Here is a 23,835-nt window from a genome sequence, read left to right as displayed (position 1 = left end):
ACATTTGGCTTCTTATACGACCCCTGCTGACTTTGCTGGATTTCTGAGACTGCTCAGCAAATGGTGAATTTTTGCTGCTATGGATCAACCTAGAATCATAGAATCACAGAATTGGTCAGGTTGGAAAAGAACTTAAAGATCAAGTCCAACTGCAACTTAACTATGCTAACCTAACTCTAACAACCCACCATTAAATCATGTCCCTGAGCACCACATCCGAACAGATTTTAAACACACTCAGGGATGGTGACTCAACCATCTCCCTGGGGAGCCTATTCCAGTGCTTAACAACCCTTTCTGTTTTTCCTGATAAGTTTTTCCTGATATCCAACCTAAACCTCCCCTGGCACAACTTCCCCTTGTCCTGTTACCTGTCACCAGTGAGAAGAGACCAATCCCTCTCTGTGGTTGTAAGCACCTTTCAGATATTGGAAGAGAGCAATAAGGTCTCCCCTCAGCCTCCTCTTCCCCAGACTAAACAGCCCCAGTTCCTTCAGTCTCTCCTTGTAGGGCATATTCTCCAAGCCCTTCACAAGCCTTGTTGCCCTTCTTTGGACCTGCTCCAGCACCTCAATGTCTCTTCTATATTGAGGTGCCCAAAATCGAACACAGTACTAAGGTGAGGCCTCACCAATGCCAAGTACAGGGGCAGGATTACTTCTCTAGCCCTGCTCACCACACCGTTTCTGATACAATCCTTTCTTGACCACCTTGGCATGCTGCTGGCTCATATTCAGCCGACTGCCCATCAGTACACCAAGGTCCCTTTCCATCAGGAAGCTTTCTAGCCACTCTTCCCCAAACCTGTAGAGTTGCCCGGGGTTGCTGTGACCAAAATGCAGGACCCAACACTTGGCCCTATTGAAACTCATGCAGTTTACCCTGGCCCCCCAATCCAGTCTATCCAGGTCCCTCTGTACTGCCTTTCTCCCCTCAGGCAGATCAACACTCCCTCCCAACTTGGTGTTGTCTGCAAACTTACTGAGGATGCACTCAAACCCCTCATCAAGATTGTTAATAAAGATGTTAAATAGAAGCGGCCTCAGTATTGAGTCCTGGAGGACACCGCTTGTGACCGGCCACCAACTGGATTTACTTCCATTGAACACAACTCTTTGGGCCCTGCCATCCAGCCAGTGTTTCACCCAGCAAGGCATATGCACATTCAATGCATGGACAGCCAGCTTCTCCATGAGGATGTTTGGGGGACAGCATCAAAGGCTTTACTGAAGTCCAGGTGGACCACATCCACAGCCTTACCTTCATCCACTAAGAGCATCTTCCTACTACCTCTTGTGACATATTAATACTATTAATTTGCGTCACTGAAACCAGCACCTGAAAGTCAGTGTGTTCCAGTCCCTGACATCACAGCCAATTAGTTGTTAAGATAGCATATTCTGAGACAGTTTTATTGATTTCCTTATGCTCCTGTTAGTTGCTTGTCACAGCAAGTAGGTTTATGAAGACTGCTCCTCATGCAAAAGCTATTTTCTTAAACCTGTTAGATACACAAATAATCATGCAAATCCCAGGCTATTTATCATAAAGATCTAATGACATCTTTCTTGAAGAGCAAAGTGTTCTCTTGCTAAAATTGTATTCTCATTTCTATCTGAATCACAAGAAAAGTGTGGCTGTGATATGATCTTCTGAAGACAAATACTACCAGCTTTATCTATTTTTGCTTACCTAGGAAAAGATTAAATAATGTTTTTCACAGACTACGTGTTTTCTGAACACTTTTTATCTCAATAAAATATATTTTTTCTTTCCATCAATTAATCAATCATCTCACACATTGCTTTCAGTTTTTATCATATTAGTAAGGAAGCAAAAGCAGATTAGCAATAGTGCAGAACACTGAGTTGAATTTTTATTTATTAATGTTAAAATACTAAACAAACTACAATAATGAATTTGTTTTTTATTTTTTTGTTGTTGTTTTTTCATTTTTAGCTACTTAATGTCTTAAGTAAAGTACAATAAATCTTACCAGTGAATCCTGGAGGACAAACACAACTGTAGTCTGCAATCAGGTCCAAACAGGTTGAATTATTTTTGCAGAAGTCGTAAGTGCACTCATCAAAGTTGATTTCACAGTTAAGACCTTCAAATCCTTTGTTGGAAAAACAAAACAAAACAAAATAAGAGCTAGACATTATTCAGCTACACGTGCCTTCTTTTCTAAAGCATGTCTTTGAGTATATTTTTTTCCTAAAGAATACATTATTTTCAATTTACTCCCATAATATGATTATCTGTCTTTTTGAAAGATCTTTCTAAAATCTTTTCCTGTGTTATCATTAACAAAAAGTATATCTGACCATTAAACATGCTTTAAAAAGAGTTAAAATTGAAAGAACAAGCTTAGTATTCAGTATTTTCATTAATCTAGTTGAACTTTCTGTTCAGCAGAGACCAAATAACTAGTGTATCTTCTGCGATTTTGAGGACAGTACAGATGAAGTTTAGATGTGCTGGGGTTTGGACATCTGTTCCGTTTTAATAATCAACACTGAAATAATTACTTCTCTGGTTTTTCTCTCTTTTTTTTTTTTTTTCTCATGTAATAGTGACTTTTAGCAAACTAGCAAGTCCAAAAGGTTTTTTTAATACTTGAAATTGAGAGAGAACATCCACTCCAATATCTGACATTTTACGGTTTTGTAAATGTATTCTAATTCATGGTCATGCTTCAAAATGACTATCATTAGTGCTGTCACAGGCCATGGCTGTGGGAAGACCATGACTAATGCTAAGCTATCAACATCCTCAGTGCAAGGCATATTCTCATAATTTCTCAAACTGACCATGGAGCCAATTTCCACTGATCCTTAAGTCATAAAACTTTAGAATTATCCTGAGTTCATTAATAATGTATTCAGAAGCAGTTCTCATTTGCAATCAGAGTTTAATCAGACCCATGTCTCATAGGTAACAAGTAAGCCACAAAGTTATTAATTTAGATGCCAAGATTTATTCTTCTGTAAGCCGATCAGGCAATCTAAACAGAAGAATGATCTTTTCCAAGGTAAATTTTCAACTACCTTCCAATGTCTGTGTTGGCTTCTAATTTAAACTAATGATGGAGGCTGTACTTAAAAGAATTACTTGCAACAATTTTGTCTTTTGTGAAGAATTTCTATAGTTATCACCACCACCACAATGCTTGTATCAATTTATAAATAAAAAAAACTTTGTAAGCTATGAAATCAATTCACTATCAAACTCTAAGTACAAAATATTAATGTTTGATTTTAAATTCATATATAAGACATTTTAAAACACAATTTGTAAGCCACAGATTTTTTACTCTTCTTAAACTACAATTGAATTTATAAAATACATTAAAATATTCACCAATAACTCATTTTTGAAAGTATCTCAGAAAGACACTGTAATTTTAAATGTTTTAAAGTTTTTCAGTTTTTCCTGGAACAACTTTTCCTTTGTTCACATAATTTATATTTTACTGGGCAACACGCACTCTTACAAAACCAGACCAAAACTACTGAAAATCATTCTTTTTGTTTGGGCAATTTTAGCATTTTTGCACTGAAGAACTGTTACAAAATCATTATTTTGTCCATTATGACAGTCAGAAAACTGCAAATTAGTATATCAGTATGGTATATCAGTATAATATATTTTCTTTGTAAGCTTCTTGATTCAATTTTCTGTGATTTCCAAATGCAATATATTTATGTTTTCTTCATTTGTTCACTTATTATTATTATGAGGTTTTATGTGATAAAGGCAACACATTTATCTGCCTCCATTTATTGTGAGTGTACTTGTTTTATTGGACACCTTGAAGGACTAAGATGCAAATGAAACCAGAAAAGAATAACTAACTTTCATAGACAGGAAATTTTAACAGTGATTTTCAAGTCTGTCAAGAAGATGTCCTGCAGACTGCAGGCAATTTTGAGAATTGTCAAAGAAAAAAAATAAATTATTTTGAACAATTTACCTTCAGGGCAAATACAGTTGTATCCGTTGACATCACTGTGACAGACAGCATCATTCAAGCAGGGACTTGAATCACATTCATTCATTTCTATTTCACAGTACTGTCCTGAAAAACCTGCCAAGGAAGCAAGGTGATATTTGATTTACTTCCTCTTTATGTGTGCTTTTAACATGAAACTATTATTTCCAGTGGTTTACTGTAATTAAAACCAAGACATGTTTAAATCTGTATTTCACTGAAAGATGAATCTGGAAGTCAGAACTTCTGTCTTTTATTAAGAAAGAATTAAATTTCACACATTTCTTATCCAACACCACAAATACATGCCTTTATTCCTGAAATAAAGCAATAAATAAAACAGGAGGTACTTCCAGAAAGTAACAAGAAATTCATAGCCTTATGCAAATAACATACATATTTTCACACATTTTGCTTATAATAGAGTCACTTCAATTCTTTAAGTACTTTTTGTGAATCTTGACATGTTACTATAAGAGGCGGTACATCAAATATCTTTCTTTTGTTGTCTTATTCTTTCAGCAGTGGAGATGTAAAATATATACGAGTACTTTGAGGTATAACAAACATATGTCACGCAGGTCAGATTTTCAGCATGCATGAATTGTGTAGCTTAATTACAGTAGGTGAGGATGCTGTCTATATACCTTAATAAAAGACGGAAAAATAAGCAAAATTAAAAGCTTAAAAACTGCAACTCAGGTTTCCAATTTCTGACATGTATTTTGATACACTGCACTGGGTGCAGGTGAACATATGCTGGCAGTGGTATTGCAATCTCCTGTGTAAGGTGAGGCTGGGGCTACCATGTGCTGCACACAGATGGTTACATTCAGCTCCAGCAGCCCCACTGCAGGGCACAGCTAGGCCCCACTGCCAAGATGGAGGCACCTTTGGGAAGCATATTTGCAAAGAGCAGAAAATGCCAGACAGGTAGGGAGAGTATCTGAATGGAGCAAACATATATATATGTATATTTAATTAAGCTCATGGAAAATGAAAGATGCATAGCAAAGATATGGCACACCATAAAACATGCATATTTACCTAAAGAAAAATAAATCCCAATCTGTGCATTTTTTTTTTAACAATAATGTTTAAAACTAGAAAATACAAGTTAATCCATTAAAAATGTAGTGTATGTTAGGAATGACAAATGTTTTTATACCTTTCCTTCCTACTTCCACATCATTTTTAAAAGTCTCTAAAACATTATCTCATTCAGGAAACAAATTCGAAAGCCTTCTGAGCTGCGATAACATGTCAATCTATAAAGCATTTGTGAATACCAGAAAAAATAATTTGATGTTTGTGACAGCAAAGCAGTAACAAATGGCAGTAAATATTGGAGTGTCCTGGTGCGATGTGTGTATGTCAACACACATCTTTCCTTTCTTGCAGAATTTATTTATGAATTCTAATACGTGGTTGGGGGCTTAGGTAAGATACAGTACACAACCTCAACAGAATACAGGAGAAACCTGGCATTAGATCTCCTTTCAAAAAAAATCTTATTTTTATTCTTGTTTTAAACTGAATTTTGTCAGAAGAACCCCTACACAACCATCACTGTTTAGATTATTCTGGATTATTTGGTAATCATATCTTTCTAATGATTATCTTACTATCAAGCAAAATGTAGATGATCTATAATAGTTAATATGTTGATAGTAGGTGGTCCAAAATGTGGACTACTATGAGGCAATCTGTAGTTCCATCTCTCCTTTAACAGATGGTATGATTTACAAGCCTTGCTAGCCATACTGTAATATTTTGAAATATCATTAGTCATCATTTTTGGGAGGACACATTACTTACTAATACTAAAAATAAGAATATTATCCAAGGAATGGTTATCTGGTTGAGAACATATTTTTTCACAAGCCTTTTTTTTTAAGAAGTTAAAAATAAACCACTGTTTTCACTTGCATATGTAATGAAAGAAAACCAGGATATTATAAATGTGGTTATATGTGAGGACTGCTCTGAAAGTAATGCCTACTGTTTTGTTATGTTGGCTAATGATGTCAGAGGCAGATGGATGTTTGTGGTATGGCAGCAGAGGTTGAACCTTCCCTCCAATATTCCATTACATTTTGTTGCTATGTAACAGGCATCTGACAAAATGAAAGTGCCTATGAATCAAAGGTGTGGAATTTAATTCCTCTATGGGGAAAAAATGACACACACTGATGTTCATTGATGCTTGCTGAATATTTATGGAGACCAAACAGTGGATGTGAACACAATGACACATGCAGAATTAGTTCATTTCAGCAGTGGCAACAATGACAGCAGATCACCCCCACTGGTGCATATTAGGCTTTGTAGGGATGGGATCATGTAGGCGAAGGCCCCAAGGATCTGGATTAGCAAGGGGCACAAAGAAGAATATGAAAGTCTTCTATAGGTACAGCAATTGGAAAAGGAAAGTCCAGGAGGACATACCCTTACTAGTCGGCAACATGGGTAGGCTAGTAACGACAGACATGGAGACGGATGAGGTATTTAACAACATTTTTGCTTCAGTCTTCACTAGCGACTGCTGTACACAGAGACCTCAAGCATGTGATTCATAACGGGGAGAGCATTGCCTTTCCTGCTGTAAGCAAAGATCAAGTTCACAACCACCTAAGGAACCTGATCATCAATAAATCCATATGTCCCAATGCATCCCAGAGTCCCGAGGGAATTGGCTGATGTAGTCACCAAGTCACTCTCAATGATATTTGAAAAGTCGTGGTCAGGTGAAGTCTTCGGTGACTAGAAAAGATGTAATATATTATCCATTTTTAAGAAGAAAGGATGACCCACAGAAACACTGCTAGCCTCACTTCAGTGCCAGGAAATATCAGATCAGAGCATGAAAGCGATGCCAAAGCATATGAAGTGATATGGGATAATTAGCATGGCTTCACCAAGGACAGGTTCTGCCTAAACAACCTTGTTGCTTCTTTTGATGGCATAAGTGCATCAGAGAACAAGGGAAGAACCACTGATATCATCTATCTGGACTTTAGCAAGGCCTTTGACATGGTCCTCCACAGTATCCTTCTCTCTAAATTAGGAAGATACAGATTTGACAGACAGACTGTTTGATGATGAGGAATCGGTTGCAAGATCATTCCCAGAGAGTGGTGGTCAATAGCTCAATGTCTGGATGAAAACCAGTGACAAGTAATGTCCATCAAGGGTCAGTACTATGACCAATGCTCTTTAATATATATTCATCAGTGACATGAAAAGTGAGTGCGCCCTCAGCAAGTTTGTGGGTGATATCAAGCTGTGTGGTGTGATTGATGTAGAAAAAAACCTGTTAACCTAGTCATTTTTCAAGGCAAAAAATATATAGCAAGGTATAGTAAAATAAGGACTGCCAGACTTCAAGGATTATCGGAGCAGTTGCTTGTAACATAAATGTTACAATGTTACCATGAAATATTCAAGGTTCCAATGTAAAAACTGCTGTTCACTTTTTTAATGATCTCCTTCCTAATACCTCTGCTGCTAAGAATGTCTTTGAACTGTTTTTTTCAGATAACGCCTCCATTTCCCCTGAAAGAGAGAACAATTCCCCTGAAAGAGACTCACCTCCTAGCCCTCTTTTTTCCAAACTAGACAACTCAGTTGTCCTTAGGACATACCTTCCTGCTCTTTGTCAACTTTGTTGCCTTCCTCTGGATGCTTTCAAGTACCTAACTTTTTTTTTTTTTTTTTTTTTTTTTTTTTTTTTTGACTGTGGAGCCCAGAACTGTATACAATATTCAAGGACAATTAAAAACAAAACAAAACAAACAAACAAAAAAGCCCACAATGCTAAATATAGAGGAAGAATCACCTTTTTTGATTGACTAGTTGTGCTGTTTTTAAGGTACTCCAAAACATGGCTTACCCTCTTGGCTACCTGTGCACACTGGCTCTTGCTGAGCCTCCTGTCCCCATACTCATATCTCTTTTTTATCCATTTTTTATCCATTTACATATCTTGATTTTATATATGTATATGCATATGTTCTCACTCAGTCTTCAGTCTGTTGACACAAACAAACTAATAAACATTCCATATTTCCTCATAGGTTTTATTCATTAGATCTCTGTCAAGTTCCTGTCTTTTCTGTTCCTGTACTCCCATATAATACAGTTTTCTAGCTCGTGCTCTAATGTGCAATATGACCCTTAATTTTTACATTTCTCAGAAAAGAATATTTGTCACTTTTGGGGCAACTGTGTGATGTTTGAGAATCATAACAAACTTACATCACCTATAGCTCCCAAATTTTCTGTCTAATTTCCTAATGAATGAAGTATTCTTTATTTGAAACACAATCATTTACCCATGTATTATAAGAGAAAGGTCAAAATTAATTACTATAAATCTTTTATTAATAATTTTTAATGCACTATATACTAATGAATTGTCACATATTTAATTCATAAATTATTTCTATTCTAATTATTTCTATTTCTATTTCTAAAACATTGTAAATTGGGAGCTTTGAAAAACAACTCTGATTTTTATGTAATTTATTAGCTTTTTCAGAGACTCAAAGTTTGTTAATTTAAACATGTGGAAGAGTAAGTTTGGAGCCACATGCAGTACCAGTGGCACCATGTTAAAATTTTATATAAATTTAGCTATAATGTCAAATTGTCGTGTTCCAAACTATGAAACTCTTAGACTAGGGCCTTTGTTAAAGTAGCAATGAGAATACATCTCTCTTAAGTAGCAAATATAACTCCAAGGTTTTCTTATTTGTATCTCACTGATCTGCAGATATACAATCAGACACTGAGGAAGAGTTCAAATAAGACTTCTGCCAACTTCAAATGATAGAAAAAATGTTAAGATGTTAGACTGTTAAAGACAGACAGGATCCCTTTATTCAATCCTTTTATAGATATACAGCTTAATCAGAAACTTTTAAAAATCTTTCCTCATGGGACTGGTAGAGAACACTTGATTTCTTGAGTCTTTATAGCGTGTTTTATTGTATTCACTAATAAGTAGAATAAAGCATTATTTCTCTAGCAAGCCCATGGTTACTGTATTTTGCATTTCCTCCTTTATCTTCTATTAAGTTTGTCCTAAGTCTTAGTAATTTTATATATGGTAGACTCGATATGCTGAAAAATGAAACCTTTGTCACTTCAACTTTCTTTAAACTCAAATTTTATGAGTTATTAGCTCACAATTGTTATTGCCACAACTTCTTGCTGCCTTTCTTACTTTCCGGGGGGGAAATAATAATTTCTTCATGTCATAAAGCAAAAGCAGGGAGATGGGAAGCAAAGCTGTGATGAAAGGGGATATTCTATAGGTTGTTGAGAAATAAAGAAAATTCTTCAGTATGTTAGCTTTTGTTGTTAGCCACTAAAAAATATGAAGTTACTGCCAATTTTATTTCTTATAAAGAAGAATCTTCATGATTTGGCCTCTCTGAACTATTCTAGATGGAAAAAAATGAGAGACTGCTACTGTTTTGATAATTTCTCATCTTTCACAGTGGCAGTAACCATCTTTTAGCCCGGTTCATCAAAGAGATGTCCCCCAATTAAAAGAAAAAGAAATAGATATATCTACTTAGTAGAAGTACTCAATAACAGAAGAAAGATGGATTGAAGATCTTAGAAAATTTTTCTACTTTATAGCATTCCTTCTCAGGGGGAAAAAAAAGTATAATAAAAAAAAAGGTGAGTATTTTTCAGACTAACAAGAGACCCACACAAATCACAGGGGATAACATATCTCACTTTCTGAAAGCCTTGGTTTTGAAAGCAATCCTGTTAAACTGTGATTGACAATTTTCCTCCCTGCAAAGGCATTCTGTACCATCACTTCCCTATAGCTCATGAGAAGCCTCAGAGCTCATTTTACCCCCAAAGGTAAGGCAGCTGAGATCTGTTAGATTTCTTCAAATAAAGATTAGAAAGAAGATAGTCTTCTCCCCGTAGAAGAGAGAAAATATCAAAGATAAAGGAATAATTTAAAATACCTCCAGAAAAAAAATAATTTTTTAGAAATGTAGAGCAAAGATTACTTTTTGGATAGCCATCCCAGTATAAGCAGACAATGGTATAGAATGAAGTTGGATACTGGATAAGCAGGAGCAAATTTTATAGCAAATTGCTTTCAGTAAGAAAATAATTTATGTTCATATATTAAATTTTAATTTAATTTAATTTTAATTTAATTAAAATTTAATTTATATTAAATTCATAGAATTCAGAGAAATACAAGCTGAGTACTGGATGCAGTTAAAAGAATTTCCTAAAGGAGGAATGTGTTCATATATTACATTTTGATTGTTTTAAGTTATTACCAGAATGACCTGATAGAGTTTACTTACAGAAAGTAAGAAGGTTATTATGTCCAGAAAGCCAAACCCTATTCAAGGCTGAATCAAAAGAAGTGTGAGCAGCAGGGCAGGGATAGCGGTGAGACCCCACCTGCAGTACTGCATTCAACTCTGGGGCCTCCAGCACAAGACACAGACCTGTTATAATAGGTACAGAGAGGGGACATAAAATGGTCAGAAGGCTGGAGCACCTCTCCTACAAAGAGGGACTGAGAAAGTTGGGGTTATTAACCTAGAAAATAGAAGACCTTGTAAGAATAGTAACTTAAGAATAATAAGAGCATGTAATAGAAGATGTTAATAGCTAATTTTCTGATATATCTAACACTAAAACATTGTTTGAAATGCAAGAAAAATTGTATTAAGTCAGAAAATTTTTAAGTAGTAGCATAGCATACTAAGTACTCATTGAAAAGATCCCTCCAAATCTTGTATTACTTTAATTTTCCCCCCTCACACCTCCACTGGCCACTGCCTCACAAAATTTTATTAACGCTCAGTATTAGAGTCTGTTGCTGTCTGTTCTTGTACCAATCATGTAATTCTGTCTGATTTTTGAGGGTCTCTCGAATGTGCTAAAAATGTATGCTGGTTAGCTGACAAACATGTCAGAACATATCATTACATTGACAACATGCTAATTGGAGGCCCAACTGGTTGATGAGACTTGAGTGAATAATAGAACACTTAGAAAGCATAGGACTGAAAATCCTCCAGGAAAAGATACAACTCCCTTCTTCAGAACGCAGATTCCTAGGAATTTAGTGAAAGGGAGGGACAGTCTGTATTCCACTAGAGACCCTAGCCACTTTAGAACAAGTAGACATGCCAACAACAAAGAAGGAACTGCAACATGCTTTGGGCCTGTTAGTGTTTTGGAGATAGAAGAAGAGTAATCTCCCTCAAAACCCACTGCGTGGGATGAGACACATAAAAAGTGCTAGTTACCTATAAACACGCCTGACCATGTCTTGTGCCTGATGAATATAATTTGCCTTCTCTTCTTATTTCTAGCTCTTTTCATGGATGAGAGACTCTCTATTGTTTGTGTGTGAGGATGTTCTGATGCCTCAACAACAGTGGGACCTTGAATCAGAGTGGCTACGTGTCTAAGGAAGGCCCATGGATGGGTGTATATGTGTATGGTTTGATGCACACTTCAGAGTGTGAGCCCCAGCAAACACCAACTTGGAGCATGGGTAAGCTGAGTGTGTGAAATCTGGTACTGAAGACACTTACAGTGTGTGTGGATGTGCACATCTGAGCACATGCATGCATATAGGTTTGAGTACCACTAGCTGTCATGTGGCATAGCTTTCGGTTCTGATACCCAGATGCCAGGAACAGGGCAGCTACTGGATAGACTGAATGTCTAAATCCAGCTGCTGGAAATCAGGGCACAGCTAATTCACTTGTTGCTAACATATGCACACCAAATGCACAAGATGAATTGGCAGCCTCATAAATAGCAAAGAAAAGTGCAAGATTTAATCTAAAGTACAGTGATTGTATTGAAGAGTCTAAAGTGCAAACAAATCTATATATTTTACTTTCTTCTGATGACAACAAACACTGAAGAAACTTGAAAAAATACTAAGAACACTGAATTAAGCTTTTAAAATGTAAAATGTAACTACTTGGAAACTAAAATGTTTGTACTGTATTATGACAATTAGAGTAGAAGAAAACATAGATGAAAAGTTCTTTTGGATGGGAATGTATTAGTAAATACCGGACACTTTTGTTTTGCCTATACTTTTTAGCTCTTTAACCTTTAGGGAATAATGATAGGTAATTAGCTGCCAAACTGCCTTAATGTACCTATTAAAGGTAATTTTTTAGAAGTTTTAATTAATTACAATTGTTTTCTTTTCAGTTTCATTGGCTTTCCTAAAGCTAGCTGAGGACTAGATGCCTAGGCACCTAGGTGGAAACTAATTCAAATTGAAAACCTGGCTAGCTGTAATTTGGATCAAACAACTTTTATTTTTGTGATACAACAGGTGTTAAACAAGCACAGACAGAATTAGCTTCGTCTTGAAACATATAAATATACTTTCCATTATATTCTACTCTAACTTAGCATTCCATGTTTTAAAAATTTTCCTCCAAAAAAAACCCAGTATTTTGTGGAGAGCTCTTTAACAAGTATATTACAAAGGTCATTTTTTAAATAACAAATACTTAACATTCATAGCATAGTTTTTGCTAGTAGCATGAAAATGCTTTAGGAACTGCTACTGTCCTTTCAGGATCCGAAAAAAAATAAAACCAACCACTCTTTTTTTCACCTTAGTGTTGGCAACTGACTTACTCTGAAATCTGAGGAAGTTGTAGTGACTTGAGAGCTTTCAACCCTCAACTTGCCTGGATAGGAAGGTGCAAGGGTTCCCTGTGACAAGTCATGGCAGAGGCAGCCTTTCTCAGGAAGGACTTAAATGTCCAGCGTCAGTTCCTGACATATTGAGGATATTTGTTACAGCAGAACTAGCAGGCAAGAGGAAATTTCACAGGGGCAAATAGGGAGCTGCAGATACAGAAACGTTTTTAAAGGTGCTGATGCATAATTCATTATATAGTTCCTATTGTTGCAGCTGTTCAGAGCTGCTAGTGGTGTACTGTAAACGAAAAGAGCAGAAGAGAAGAAATTAAATATATAAGTATAATCTCTTTTTAATAGGACTGTTTTGAATATACATGAATTATCCACTCTGCAAGATTAGTAAAGAAAATAGACTAATAATTTTTTTCTTTTTCTTTTCATGTCCTTATGATATTAAGATAAAATTAAGTAAGACAAGAATATAAAAGAAATAGAAAACCAAGATATATCTGAATGCATGAAGCTGTATGAGTTTGATAAGATTTTACCTTGGATATCCTATAAGGTTCACTAGTTTCATTCAGATGAAAACATGAGAAGAGAGTTATATGAATGTTAAAACAGGACATAACATTCTCACTAACGTGATAGTACATGAAATGAGGGAAAATAATTTGTCTTTAATTTGCTTACAGTAATGAAACTGTGAAACTAAATATCTAGTTAAAGCCTATATGTATAAGAATATGAATGAATTCAAAGATGAATGAATTCAATGAATTCAAAGATGATCATACGTATAATATATGAATAATAGATTTATACTACTCTATATCCCTATTTCACATTTTATTAATATCAATATATAATTCAAATTCAAAATTTTGGAAAACTAAGGAAAGTTGATGATTTCCATAAGATTACCACAAGACTATAATATGAAGAAATATGAAAACAAAGTTATTCTGTACAAAACACAACTAACATTAATAATCCAAATTAAAACTTGAGGACAGTCTTCTATCCCTCCTGCCATACTTTCCATCACTGGAAGGGAGCAAGAGCATTTTTCTGATATGAATGCTTTTCTGTACAACTCTGTCAGTAAAGTCTTTCAAGTGTAAATTGAACCTATGATATCACAGCCACAAAAATCACATTATCACAGAATTGCCAAGATTGGAAGGGAACACTGGGTCCACCTGGCCCAACTGCTGCCCAAGAACGGATACCCAGAGCAGGATGTCCAGGACCCAGGTCCACATCCAGGTGGCTTTTGTATATCTCTGAGGAGGGAGATTCCACACCCTCTCTGGACAACTTATTCCAGTGCTCCATCACCAGCACAGCACAGAATTGCTTCCTGGTGTTTAAACGGAATCTCCTATCTTCCCATTTGTGCCCACTGCCTTTTATTCTGACACTAGCCACCACTGAAAAGTGTCTACTTGTCTTCTTCATACCTTACATTCATGTATTTATAGACATCAGAGAGATGCCGCCCAAGCATCCTCTGTGATAAGCTAAGCAGTATTAGCTCTTAGCTTTTTCCTCACAGAAGAGATATTCAACTCTCTTCATTGTCTTGAAACATGGAGGTGATCCAAGACAACCAGCACAACTTCACCACGGGCAGATTGAACTCATCAAGAGCAGCTCAGCAGAGAAGGACTGAGGGGTTCTGATAGAAGGAAAACCAGACATGAACCAGCAGTGTGCAACCTGGAAGACCAACTGTATCCTGGTATACATCAGGAGACTGGGGGGTCAGCAGGGAGAGGGAGGTGATTGTCCCCCTCTGCCCTTGTGAGAGTGCCCATCTGGAGTACTGCATCCAGTCCTGGGGCCCCCAGTACAAGAAGGATGCAGAGATGTTGCAGAGGGTCCAGATGTGGGACATGAAGATTATCAGATTGCTGGAGCACCTCTACTATGAAGAAAAGTTGAGGGAGTTGTGGTTGTTTAGTTTGGAGAAGAGAAGGCTCTCTCACTGCAGCCTTCTAGTACTTGAGGGGAGCTTACAAGAAGGAGAAGGACCAACTTTTTATACGGTCTAATAGTGATAGGATAAGTGGGAATGGCATTAAACTAAAAGAGGATGTTAGGAGGAAATTTTTTACTCCAAGGGTGGTGAGGCACAGGAACAGTTTGCCCAGAGAAGTTGTGGATGTTCCATCTCTGGAGGCATTCAAGAACAGGTTGGATAGAATCCTTCGCAGCCTGATCTAATGGTTGACAACCCTGCCCATGGCATGAGGGTTAGAACTAAATGATATTTAAAGTCCCCTCCAACCTAAGCCATTCTAAGATTAAACAATTCTATGGTTTGCGATCCTTTTTCTCTTCAGTATATCCCTGTCTCTCTTAACACTGAGGAGCCCAGAACTAGACAAGGAATACAAGCGTGCCCTCAGTAGTGCTGAGCAGTTTACGTGATAGCTTTTTAGTTTTTAACAAAGCTACTTGCACTCCCCCCAAAAACAAACAAACAAGCCCACCACTTCCACATAAATCTGAAATAGGAAGAATACAGATTCACAAGCAAAAAAACCTGAAGTATATTTGTGTTCAGATTACCTGACTTTATTGTTTACTTTAGTAAACAATTTTCACTCTTGCAGTGATCATAAGTTTATTGCTGTTTTTAAATTGAGGCCTTTTAATGTTCAAGCATCAACATACCAGTAGAAATGGCTGTATTGTATTAATGAAGTTAAAGTTAATAAAAATAGAACTTAATTTATGCAAGTATTTCAGTAACAGCTTTCTGTTGGTTCACATGTAGAAGAGGAAGACAGGCTTCCTTTTCCTCCTCATATTTGCTACTATAACAATTTGCCCTCTATGCGAGTACTCCTGACATTTGTCTTCGCCCTCTTATGCAATATAACGACTTTGGCAGCCCAAACATCATGCTCTAAGAACCTAGAGACAATTTGTTCCTTCACCCATGCAAATTCTCTCTTCCTCAGCCAATAATAAGTACTATCATAGAAACATATGATTCTATGATAATATCTCAAAGAAAATATAGCGACAATAAACACTGTAATCCAGAGCTTGATCGGAAAATGGTGGTTGGCATAAGAAGTAGGCAAATTATGCTTGGTACAAAGATTTTGACATAGCCTTCATTTAGTGCTGCTAAGCAACAACTGGTACATAACTCTTCTCTATACTTAAGACTCAAGGGCAAAATACATCTGAAACATGAATTAAAATATTAAAGGAGCTTCAATTATTGCAAGGAAGGAATTGGTAACTGACAGTTTCTGAGACTACACATTTAGTAAATAATCATGCTATGTTTTTTCTAAAGATATAATTTTTTTTTCTTTTTTTTTGGCTATTGGACATTAGGGATCTGTTTCCTGTTTCCTTAGCCTGTTTCCTGTTTCCATGATTTTTTGAGCTAATGGAAAATTAGAATAAAGTATAAATAATAAAGGGAAAAGAACATAATTCAATGGGAAACAATAGTAGGAGTCATTTTATAGAACTGTGAAGACATGCAGTGAGCTCATACTCATATTTCATATGTCAACAAGTGAGCATTATTTTGTTTTTAAAAGACAAGTGTTAAGGACTAAATAATAAAATATTTTCAGTGTGTCATAAATAATCCAAGAATCTGTTGAAAAAAATATTAAAAATGCAGTTATTCCAATAGAAAGTGTGGAATGAAAACACATTTCTAATACTTTATACATGAGAGTTATGTTACCACTTAAGAAGTAGATCTAAATCATTCTTTCTAATTCTTAGCAGAAAGGACATGTCCACAAAGTAATCTGCATTATGAGTATGTCAGGGAAGTGACACATCCTCATGACCCTCTTCTTGACCTGCTCCAAGATCCAAGCCCCTCTTATGCTGCAGACCCCAGAGCTAAATATAGTACTTTTAGTAGAGTCTCATGAGAGCAGAGAGGGGGAGAGAATGACCTCCCTCTACCTGCTTGTCACACTTCCTTTCATTCAGCCTAGGATATGATTGGTTTCCGGACTTCAAGCACACAGTGCTGTGTCATGTTGAGCTTCTCATCAATCAATACTCTTAAATGTTGATTGTTGAAAAGCCCCCCTCATTGTTCTTTTTCATCCATTCACCCCTCAGTCTGTATTGTTACTGGTGATAGCTCCACCCAGGCACAGGACTGTGTACCTGGCTGTGTTGAACTTCATGAGTTTTCCACAGCCTACATATCGTGCTTGTCAAGGCCTCTCTGGATGGCATCCTTTCCTTTCAGCATGTCAAGCACACCACACAGTTTGGTGTCATTTGACTCCCAGCTCAAATGTATTGTGCGTTACACGTGCAAATAGAAATTACTCAACTTACATGTAAATCCAAGATTTACATGGGGGGTGGGGAGGGAGAAATGTTCAGGGATCATACAAACAAACTTAATTCTTGCTATTCAAAATTTTCAAACCTCATTCTTTTCAAGGCATCTGACATGGTCCCCCACCACATCCATATCTCCAAATTGGAGGGATGTGGATTTGATGGGTGGACCACTTGATGGATAAGAAATTGGTTAAAAGGCTGCAGACAGAGAGGGTGGTCATCAATAGTTCTATGTCCAGGTGGAGGCTGGTAAAAAGTGGCGTCCCCAGGGGTCTGTCTTGGGTGCTCTTTAAGGTCTTTATCAATGACATCAACAACAGAATTGAGTGCACCCTCAGCAAGTTTGCTGTTGACACCAAGCTGAGTGGTGTGGTTGACACAATGGAAGGAAGGGATGCCACTCAGAGGGACCTTGACGGGCTAGGAAGATGGGCCCAGATGAACCTAGTGAGGCTCAACACAGCAAAGTGCAAGGATTTGCACTTGGGCCGGAAGAATCTCAGGCATTCACACAGACTGGAAGGAGTGGCTCTTGAGAGCAGCCCTGTGGAGAAGGACCTGGGGGTCTTGATAGCTTAATATGAGCCAGCAGTGTGCTCTTTCAGCTTGGAAGGCAAGTGGTATCCTGGGCTCCATCAGAAGAGGGCTGGCCAGCAAGGACAGGGAGGTGATTGTCCCCCTCTACTCTGTTCTTGTGAGGCCCCATCTGAGTACTTTGTCCAGGTGTGGAGCCCCCAGTACAAGAAAGACAGGGAGCTGTTGGAGAGGTTCTAGAAGAGGGTCACGAAGATGATCAAGGAAGGGACTGGAGCACCTCCCCTATGAAGAAGGCTGAGGGAGCTGGGCTTGTTCAGCCTGGTGAAAAGAAGGCTGCAGGGTGACCTCATCGCAGCCTCTCAGTATCTAAAGGGAGTCTACAGGAGGGGAATCAACTCTTTAAAAGAGTAGATAACAGCAGAACAAGAGGAAATGGTTTTAAGTTGAGGGAGAAAAGATTTAGGTTGGATGTCAGGGGGAAGTTCTTCACTATGAGAGTGGGGAGGTGATGGAACAGGCAAGGTGGGTGTCTGGCCTCTTCTCCCAGGTATCTAATGATAGGATGAAAAGGACTGGCTTCAAATTTCACCAGGGGAAATCCAGGCCTCATATTGCAAAAAATTTCTACTAATTTCTACAGAAGGAGTGCCCTTGCATTGAAACAGGCTGCCCAGAGAGGTGGTTGAGTCAACATCCCCAAAGGTCTTAAGGAAAGGGTAAATGTAATATTTAGGAACGTGATCTAATGGCCAGTATTGGTGGTAGGTGGATGATTGGAATAGATGAGGTCTTTTCCAGCCTTAATGATTCTATGATTCAACTTCCTTTGAAAGTTACGGCACTGTATTAAACATTTCAGTTTTCTAAATCTGCATCTCAAAGATTTATTTTACATCTCCGCCTGTTCAGAGATAAGCCACTGCTAACTTCTTAGGCTTTGGAGGGGAAGGAGAACATCCATAACCTGGCTACCTTTTCTTCTGCAAACTACCCAACTTTCCTATGGGATTTCACATCATATTTTTATTTTTTAAGCACTGGAGTCTGAGCCAAGGATAACAAAATATCAGAAAATTTCAGAACAAGGAGAGAATAGACACATTACAATTGTCTGCTAGAAGGGTTAGTCTTATTTGTACAGGAGATAAAGCTTTCTTGACAGCCAGTTGAAGGCTGCTGAACAAATTTCAGTAGGAATTAAGAACAAACATATAGCAGAGAGTACATCTATTCAATTATTTAAAGAAAACCTGCATGATTTGTCCTTGTGGAGAAAGATAAAGAAGGGCTTGCATGGGAGAGATTCCTAGTACACAAACCATAATGTGAGCCCAAATAGAAAACCACTGCCCCAGACAGGGTGATTGGATGAAAACTGCTCAGGTTGAGGCTTCCTGAATATCCTTGTGCTAGAGCAGGAGCTTCAGGATTTTCCTGAAACCCATTCTAGATTTCAAAGGCCCTGTGAACTCTTATTTTTTAAAGATGAAAAGCAGAGTGGTTTCTTCCATTCCTGTTAGGAATAGTATTTTTTTTTTTTTTATTTTCTACTCATTTCTTTATTTATTACATTAATATCTTGAAAGCATACAATTACTGCAGACAAACTTATAAAGCCAAATCAAAACTAAGGATAGGTGAAAAGCACCTGGCTATATATCTATGCCTGAGGAACCACTTTCTGATTATGTTGACCTACAGCTTCAATAAAAGGAGTAACAAGACTTACAGCTGAATAAGAGAATAACTTACCAATTGTACACAGTCATAAGAAAATATAACACACCTGCGTAATCACAATCTTTCCTTGTGTAAATATATTAAAGGTACCATATTTACAAGGATTTAAGTTGTTTTAATTTGAATTATTTACTTTGGACTTTAGCTTACTTTTCTCATTGCAGCTGTTATTTTGTTGTTGCTCTTGTTGGATTTTTTGTGGCTTTTTTTTCCAGTAATTTCTTTACACTTATTTTTCTAACACAGTTTAAAATAAAATCAAATGAATATTCTTGATTAATTGAGTGTAAATGAAATAAAATGGACAACTGGTTTTGGAAATAATCACACATCTGGACTACAGGAACCAGATGGGACTTTCCCATCCAAGGGACTAAAATTATCACGTGTATAACCATGATATGTTTGCTGCCCAGCAAGGATACCATTTTTTCCTCAGGACACATGGAGCACTGTGAACTTGTTTTAAATAATTCAGCAGAATATTAATAATTCCAGAACTCTTAAGATTCATAAGTCTTCTTAGATTAGCTATTTGTATAAGCAAAGTATTCAGTACACAGTTTTACTCAGGGAAAAAGTCAAATGTAAATTCAGAAATAGTCTGGACACTGAATTTAAACTGAAATGACAAATAGTGGGTCTAGCATTTGAACTAGCACGTAAGTGTTAACTTTTACCTCTTAGTAGTTAAACCTGTACTAAATATATCATGAAAAGATATAACTGAGACTCTCTAATTTTATGTAATTTATAGAGGCAAAGATGTTGCATATGACTCCCAGTGAAATTGGCGAAGTCAACATCCTTGAAATATGATAATCACAAATAGAAATCCTTAATATATGTCAGAGTTAGGAAGAAATAAAGGAAAAAGAAGCCTAAACTATAAATGCTAATAGCAGATAATAGGATGTGGGTATGGGTGAACATCTGAAACTGTCTTTTAATACTCTCAAGTGAAAGCTTGCACCAAGTGTCTCATTGTTAATTTTTACTATACCTAGACCAGCTAAAAGTGTAATGCCCTGAATCTGCCAGTTAACAGAGAGATATCAAACAGAAACACCTACTAGGAGGCTGATCAACCTAGCACTTTGGCACAGAGTGAGAAAACTGGAGCTGAGATCCCATAGGAAAAAAAAAAAAAAAAGCTAGTGCTGAAAAGGAGGAGAATCTGAAAAGAAGTGGTGTTGAAGAGAAGGGGGCTGTTAAAGAAAGTGGCAAAAATCTTGGCTGGAGAAAAGATGTAATAGGAGTCTCTTAGGAGATCAGAGATTTGCATGGAAACAAATGCCATGGTATTCCCAAGACTAAAAGCTTTGAGTTGCAGCTTACAAGGAACCGTGGGACAGTCTGCGTGGATTTCCAAGCAAGTCAAGACATAGCAAATGAGATGATGAAGAGGAGCAAGTGGGTGTGGCAAAACCATGTATGCTAAAAACTTTAATCTGATTAGTTCTTAAATAAACTTCACTATCCAGATCCAATATGGGTTGCCATCTACACTGTATTACCCTCACCAGTGGCTTAACTGGCAATAAAAATGTCATTTTGAAGAGATTGAAAATGTGTAATTTCTCTTGATGGAGAATGTAACTTTAAAAGGATTAAGTGTCACTAAACAAGGGTATCCTATATAATAAAATTATAAGTCTGATTAAGCTGACTAGAGAACTACACTCCTCAAGATTGTGAGGACTGTCCCATGCAACAAGTTCATTTCCATACTGATACAAGTAGCCATCAGAAATGCAGTTTCTTATCATTGTAAAACAGTCATAAAAAGTTCTGTTTTCACTGCTGTGATCAGTGCTCTTCATGAGTACTTTACCGTATTAGAATGTGCTTCTCTTATTGTCTTTCTGAGTGTGTGATAGGAATAAGATATTTTGGAAATTTTTCTCTCATATGATTTTGGGAGTTGAGAGTCACACTTGTTAATGGTGATGCACCTACAGAGGCAGGGTCTGGTAATAGACTGCTAAATACTAATCAAAGTAATTTCCATTATATCCCAATGTAGATGTAGTTCTGAATTTTTGAATCAATTTCTTCTGCTCTGTGTTTTGTGTTTCTACCATTAAAAGAGATACTGACTTATACATTTTAATCTTTCTGTTTGCAAATCTCTTTAAATTCTCAAATAAATAATGTAGCAAGAATTCAAAATAAAAAAAAAAAACAAAAGTAATAAAAAAGTATTCCTTACATATCTTTTAATTAGTTGTTATTACTCTTACTCTAAATACAGTCTGTCAGGTGCAACAGTTATAAGTTTTCCAGGTAGCCAATGAATTACTATTACATTTCCAGCTGTACTATTAGTTCTAATTTAACTGGAGTGCTGCGAAATTAATTCTGAGGAATATAATATATACAGGTTATTTTAGATTAAAGGTTATTCTAAAGCTGAATTCATAGTTTTTCTCTTTTGGGTACTTAAGAAATCGAAGTGGATAACAGACTAAACTCAGTATATCCTTGTGATTTTCTAAAGAAATAAGGAGATCATTGAAGGGCATTCTTGCAGAGTGGTTTTGAAGTATTTGGAGATCTTCTATTAGGGGGAAAGAAAAGTTTATTTACTTTTTTTATTATTATTTAATTTTTATTAATATAATTTTATTATATACCAGTTGATACACAGTTCCGCAAATAACTACATTAAAGACTTACTAGCCAAACATACCATCTCAAATATTTTACAATCTCAGAACTGGATATAAAAAATAGGAGAGCATATATTATAGTGATTAAAAAAAAAAAATCTAGTAAATTAATAAATGCAAGAAATATTTTAGGTACAGGGAATTTAGATCATATAACATACAAGATTATTGTTCAGATTTGTATATTCCTGTAAACCAAAAGAATTGAACTGTAATAAAATAGGAAAACTGAATTACTATCTATCTTTGATGCATTTATCATAGGTTTACAAATTCAGAATAAACCAGCAGGGAAGGGATCTCAGACAGCTATCTAGTCCAGCTGCATGTTCAGAGCTGGGTCAACTTTGAGACCATATCACACTGGAACAGGCTGCCCAGGGTTGTGGATGCCTCATCCATGAAGGGGATCAGGCCAGGCTGGATGTGGCTCTGGGCAGCCTGGTCTAGTTGTTAGCATCTGTAATGCTATAATGTGGTGGAAAGTACAGTAACAATAGTGGGGTGGCAAAGTCTTTGGCTACAGCAAACAAGGACAAGCCCAAACACAGCAGCCACAGATGCAGAAATGAACAAAAAGAGCTACTTACCTTCAGAAGGCCTCTGGTAGGCAGGGATCTACAGCAAGGTACTTTTGCCTTTACTGCCAACCCCTAAATGAGTTCTGGGAAGGGGTGGATCCTGGCTCCACCCCATCTGGTTATTCAGGTGCACTGCATGCACTTGAGCTCCCCTGGGTTGGCCCTGCCTTTCCTCCAGGTGCTCAATCACTTGTTCAGGCTGTTCATTTCTGCTACAGCAACCCTACCTAGGGCAGGGGATTGAAACTAGATGATCTTTAAAGGTCCTTTTTGACCTCAGGACATTCTACAATGATCCAATTTCTCAAAGCTTTATGTGCTCTGGTCTTGAAAACATCCGAAGAGAGAAACTGCACAACCTCTCTGGCCAGCCCATTCTCAACCATCCTCCTGCTGAAAAGCTTTACTTTATACCTAGCCAGAACCTGTCTTGCTGCCATATGTTCCTCCTCAAGCCTTCTACCTTCACAAGCAAGATCAAGGAGACTATCAGTAGGGTCCCCATGTCCTGAGTGTTCTTTCCCAGTGTCTCTCTGACATTATTTTTGGTGACCATGTAGGAAAGCAGCAGATGAGATGTCTCAGGAGCCTGTCAGACCTGAAAACTCTCTTCACAACATTCTAGGTCCAAGTGCCTGGAAAGGAGAGCATCACTTTTGACATCAAACAAAATCAGGAAATAGGTGACCTGCAGGCCACTACCTGCTGCTGCTCAGCCTTAAGAGAGCCACTGTTCACTGCCTGCTGAGATCTGGATGGCAGTATTCTGCCCTAGGGCTCAGTCTGGGTCCTGGGGATTGTACTCCATCCTAGGTTGGAGATTATGCCACATGGTGCCTCTTATTTTTCTCTACCTATGCTTCAGTCGAGGTTTCTCCTGGCCTTCATGTCTGCTCTGACAAATGCTTGGACACACTAGGTGTACCAGATATATTTTATCTGCTAAACATTCAAAGGGATAACCTTCTCACTAACATGCTTTTCTGGTGTGTTGAAATTGATTTTGCTTTCTGGTTTTATGATTAAGATGAAAGATTTTATTAAATTAAAAGAATTTAAGTTTAGAACCAAGCACAATGGGTTTAGTTTCTTTCCTTGGAAGAACATTATAACACATTTCTCTTCCATCAAGGATCTCAGTGAATATGTGTGCAGCTATAGTAAGATACAGGCAGAAAAAGACATTTGTGAGAAATAAATACTCAGAAATATCAAAAATCAAGTTTATATCCTCTGAGGGAGTAGCTGAGCTATATTTAGCGAAAAAAAAAAGAAAAAAAAG

The 23,835-nt window shown here is 37.1% G+C and overlaps 1 protein-coding gene and 1 long non-coding RNA gene across 2 annotated transcripts in view; one reads left to right on the top strand and one right to left on the bottom strand.

The window, feature by feature from the left end:
• The window catches only part of EYS (EGF-like photoreceptor maintenance factor), a 765,389-nt gene that overhangs the window by 566,652 nt on the left and 174,902 nt on the right, over positions 1–23,835 (bottom strand). Inside the window, exons 12-13 of the mRNA XM_085217834.1 lie at positions 3,977–4,090; positions 1,997–2,119 (exon numbers count right to left, since the gene is read on the bottom strand). Of these exons, the coding sequence (XP_085073960.1) occupies positions 1,997–2,119; positions 3,977–4,090 (237 nt within the window). The remainder of the gene's footprint in view (positions 1–1,996; positions 2,120–3,976; positions 4,091–23,835) is intronic.
• LOC146545071 (uncharacterized) overlaps positions 1–23,835 on the top strand; it is a 57,609-nt gene that overhangs the window by 18,736 nt on the left and 15,038 nt on the right. The window contains exon 2 of the long non-coding RNA XR_014881558.1: positions 11,365–11,549. This is a non-coding gene — a long non-coding RNA (uncharacterized LOC146545071). The remainder of the gene's footprint in view (positions 1–11,364; positions 11,550–23,835) is intronic.

Source organism: Meleagris gallopavo, chromosome 2, assembly GCF_905368555.1.
Source record: "Meleagris gallopavo chromosome 2, MGAL_WU_HG_1.1, whole genome shotgun sequence".
Taxonomy (NCBI): Eukaryota; Metazoa; Chordata; class Aves; order Galliformes; family Phasianidae; genus Meleagris; species Meleagris gallopavo.
The sequence above is the reverse complement of the archived record's forward strand: the minus strand, read 5'-3'. Positions and strand labels throughout refer to the sequence as shown.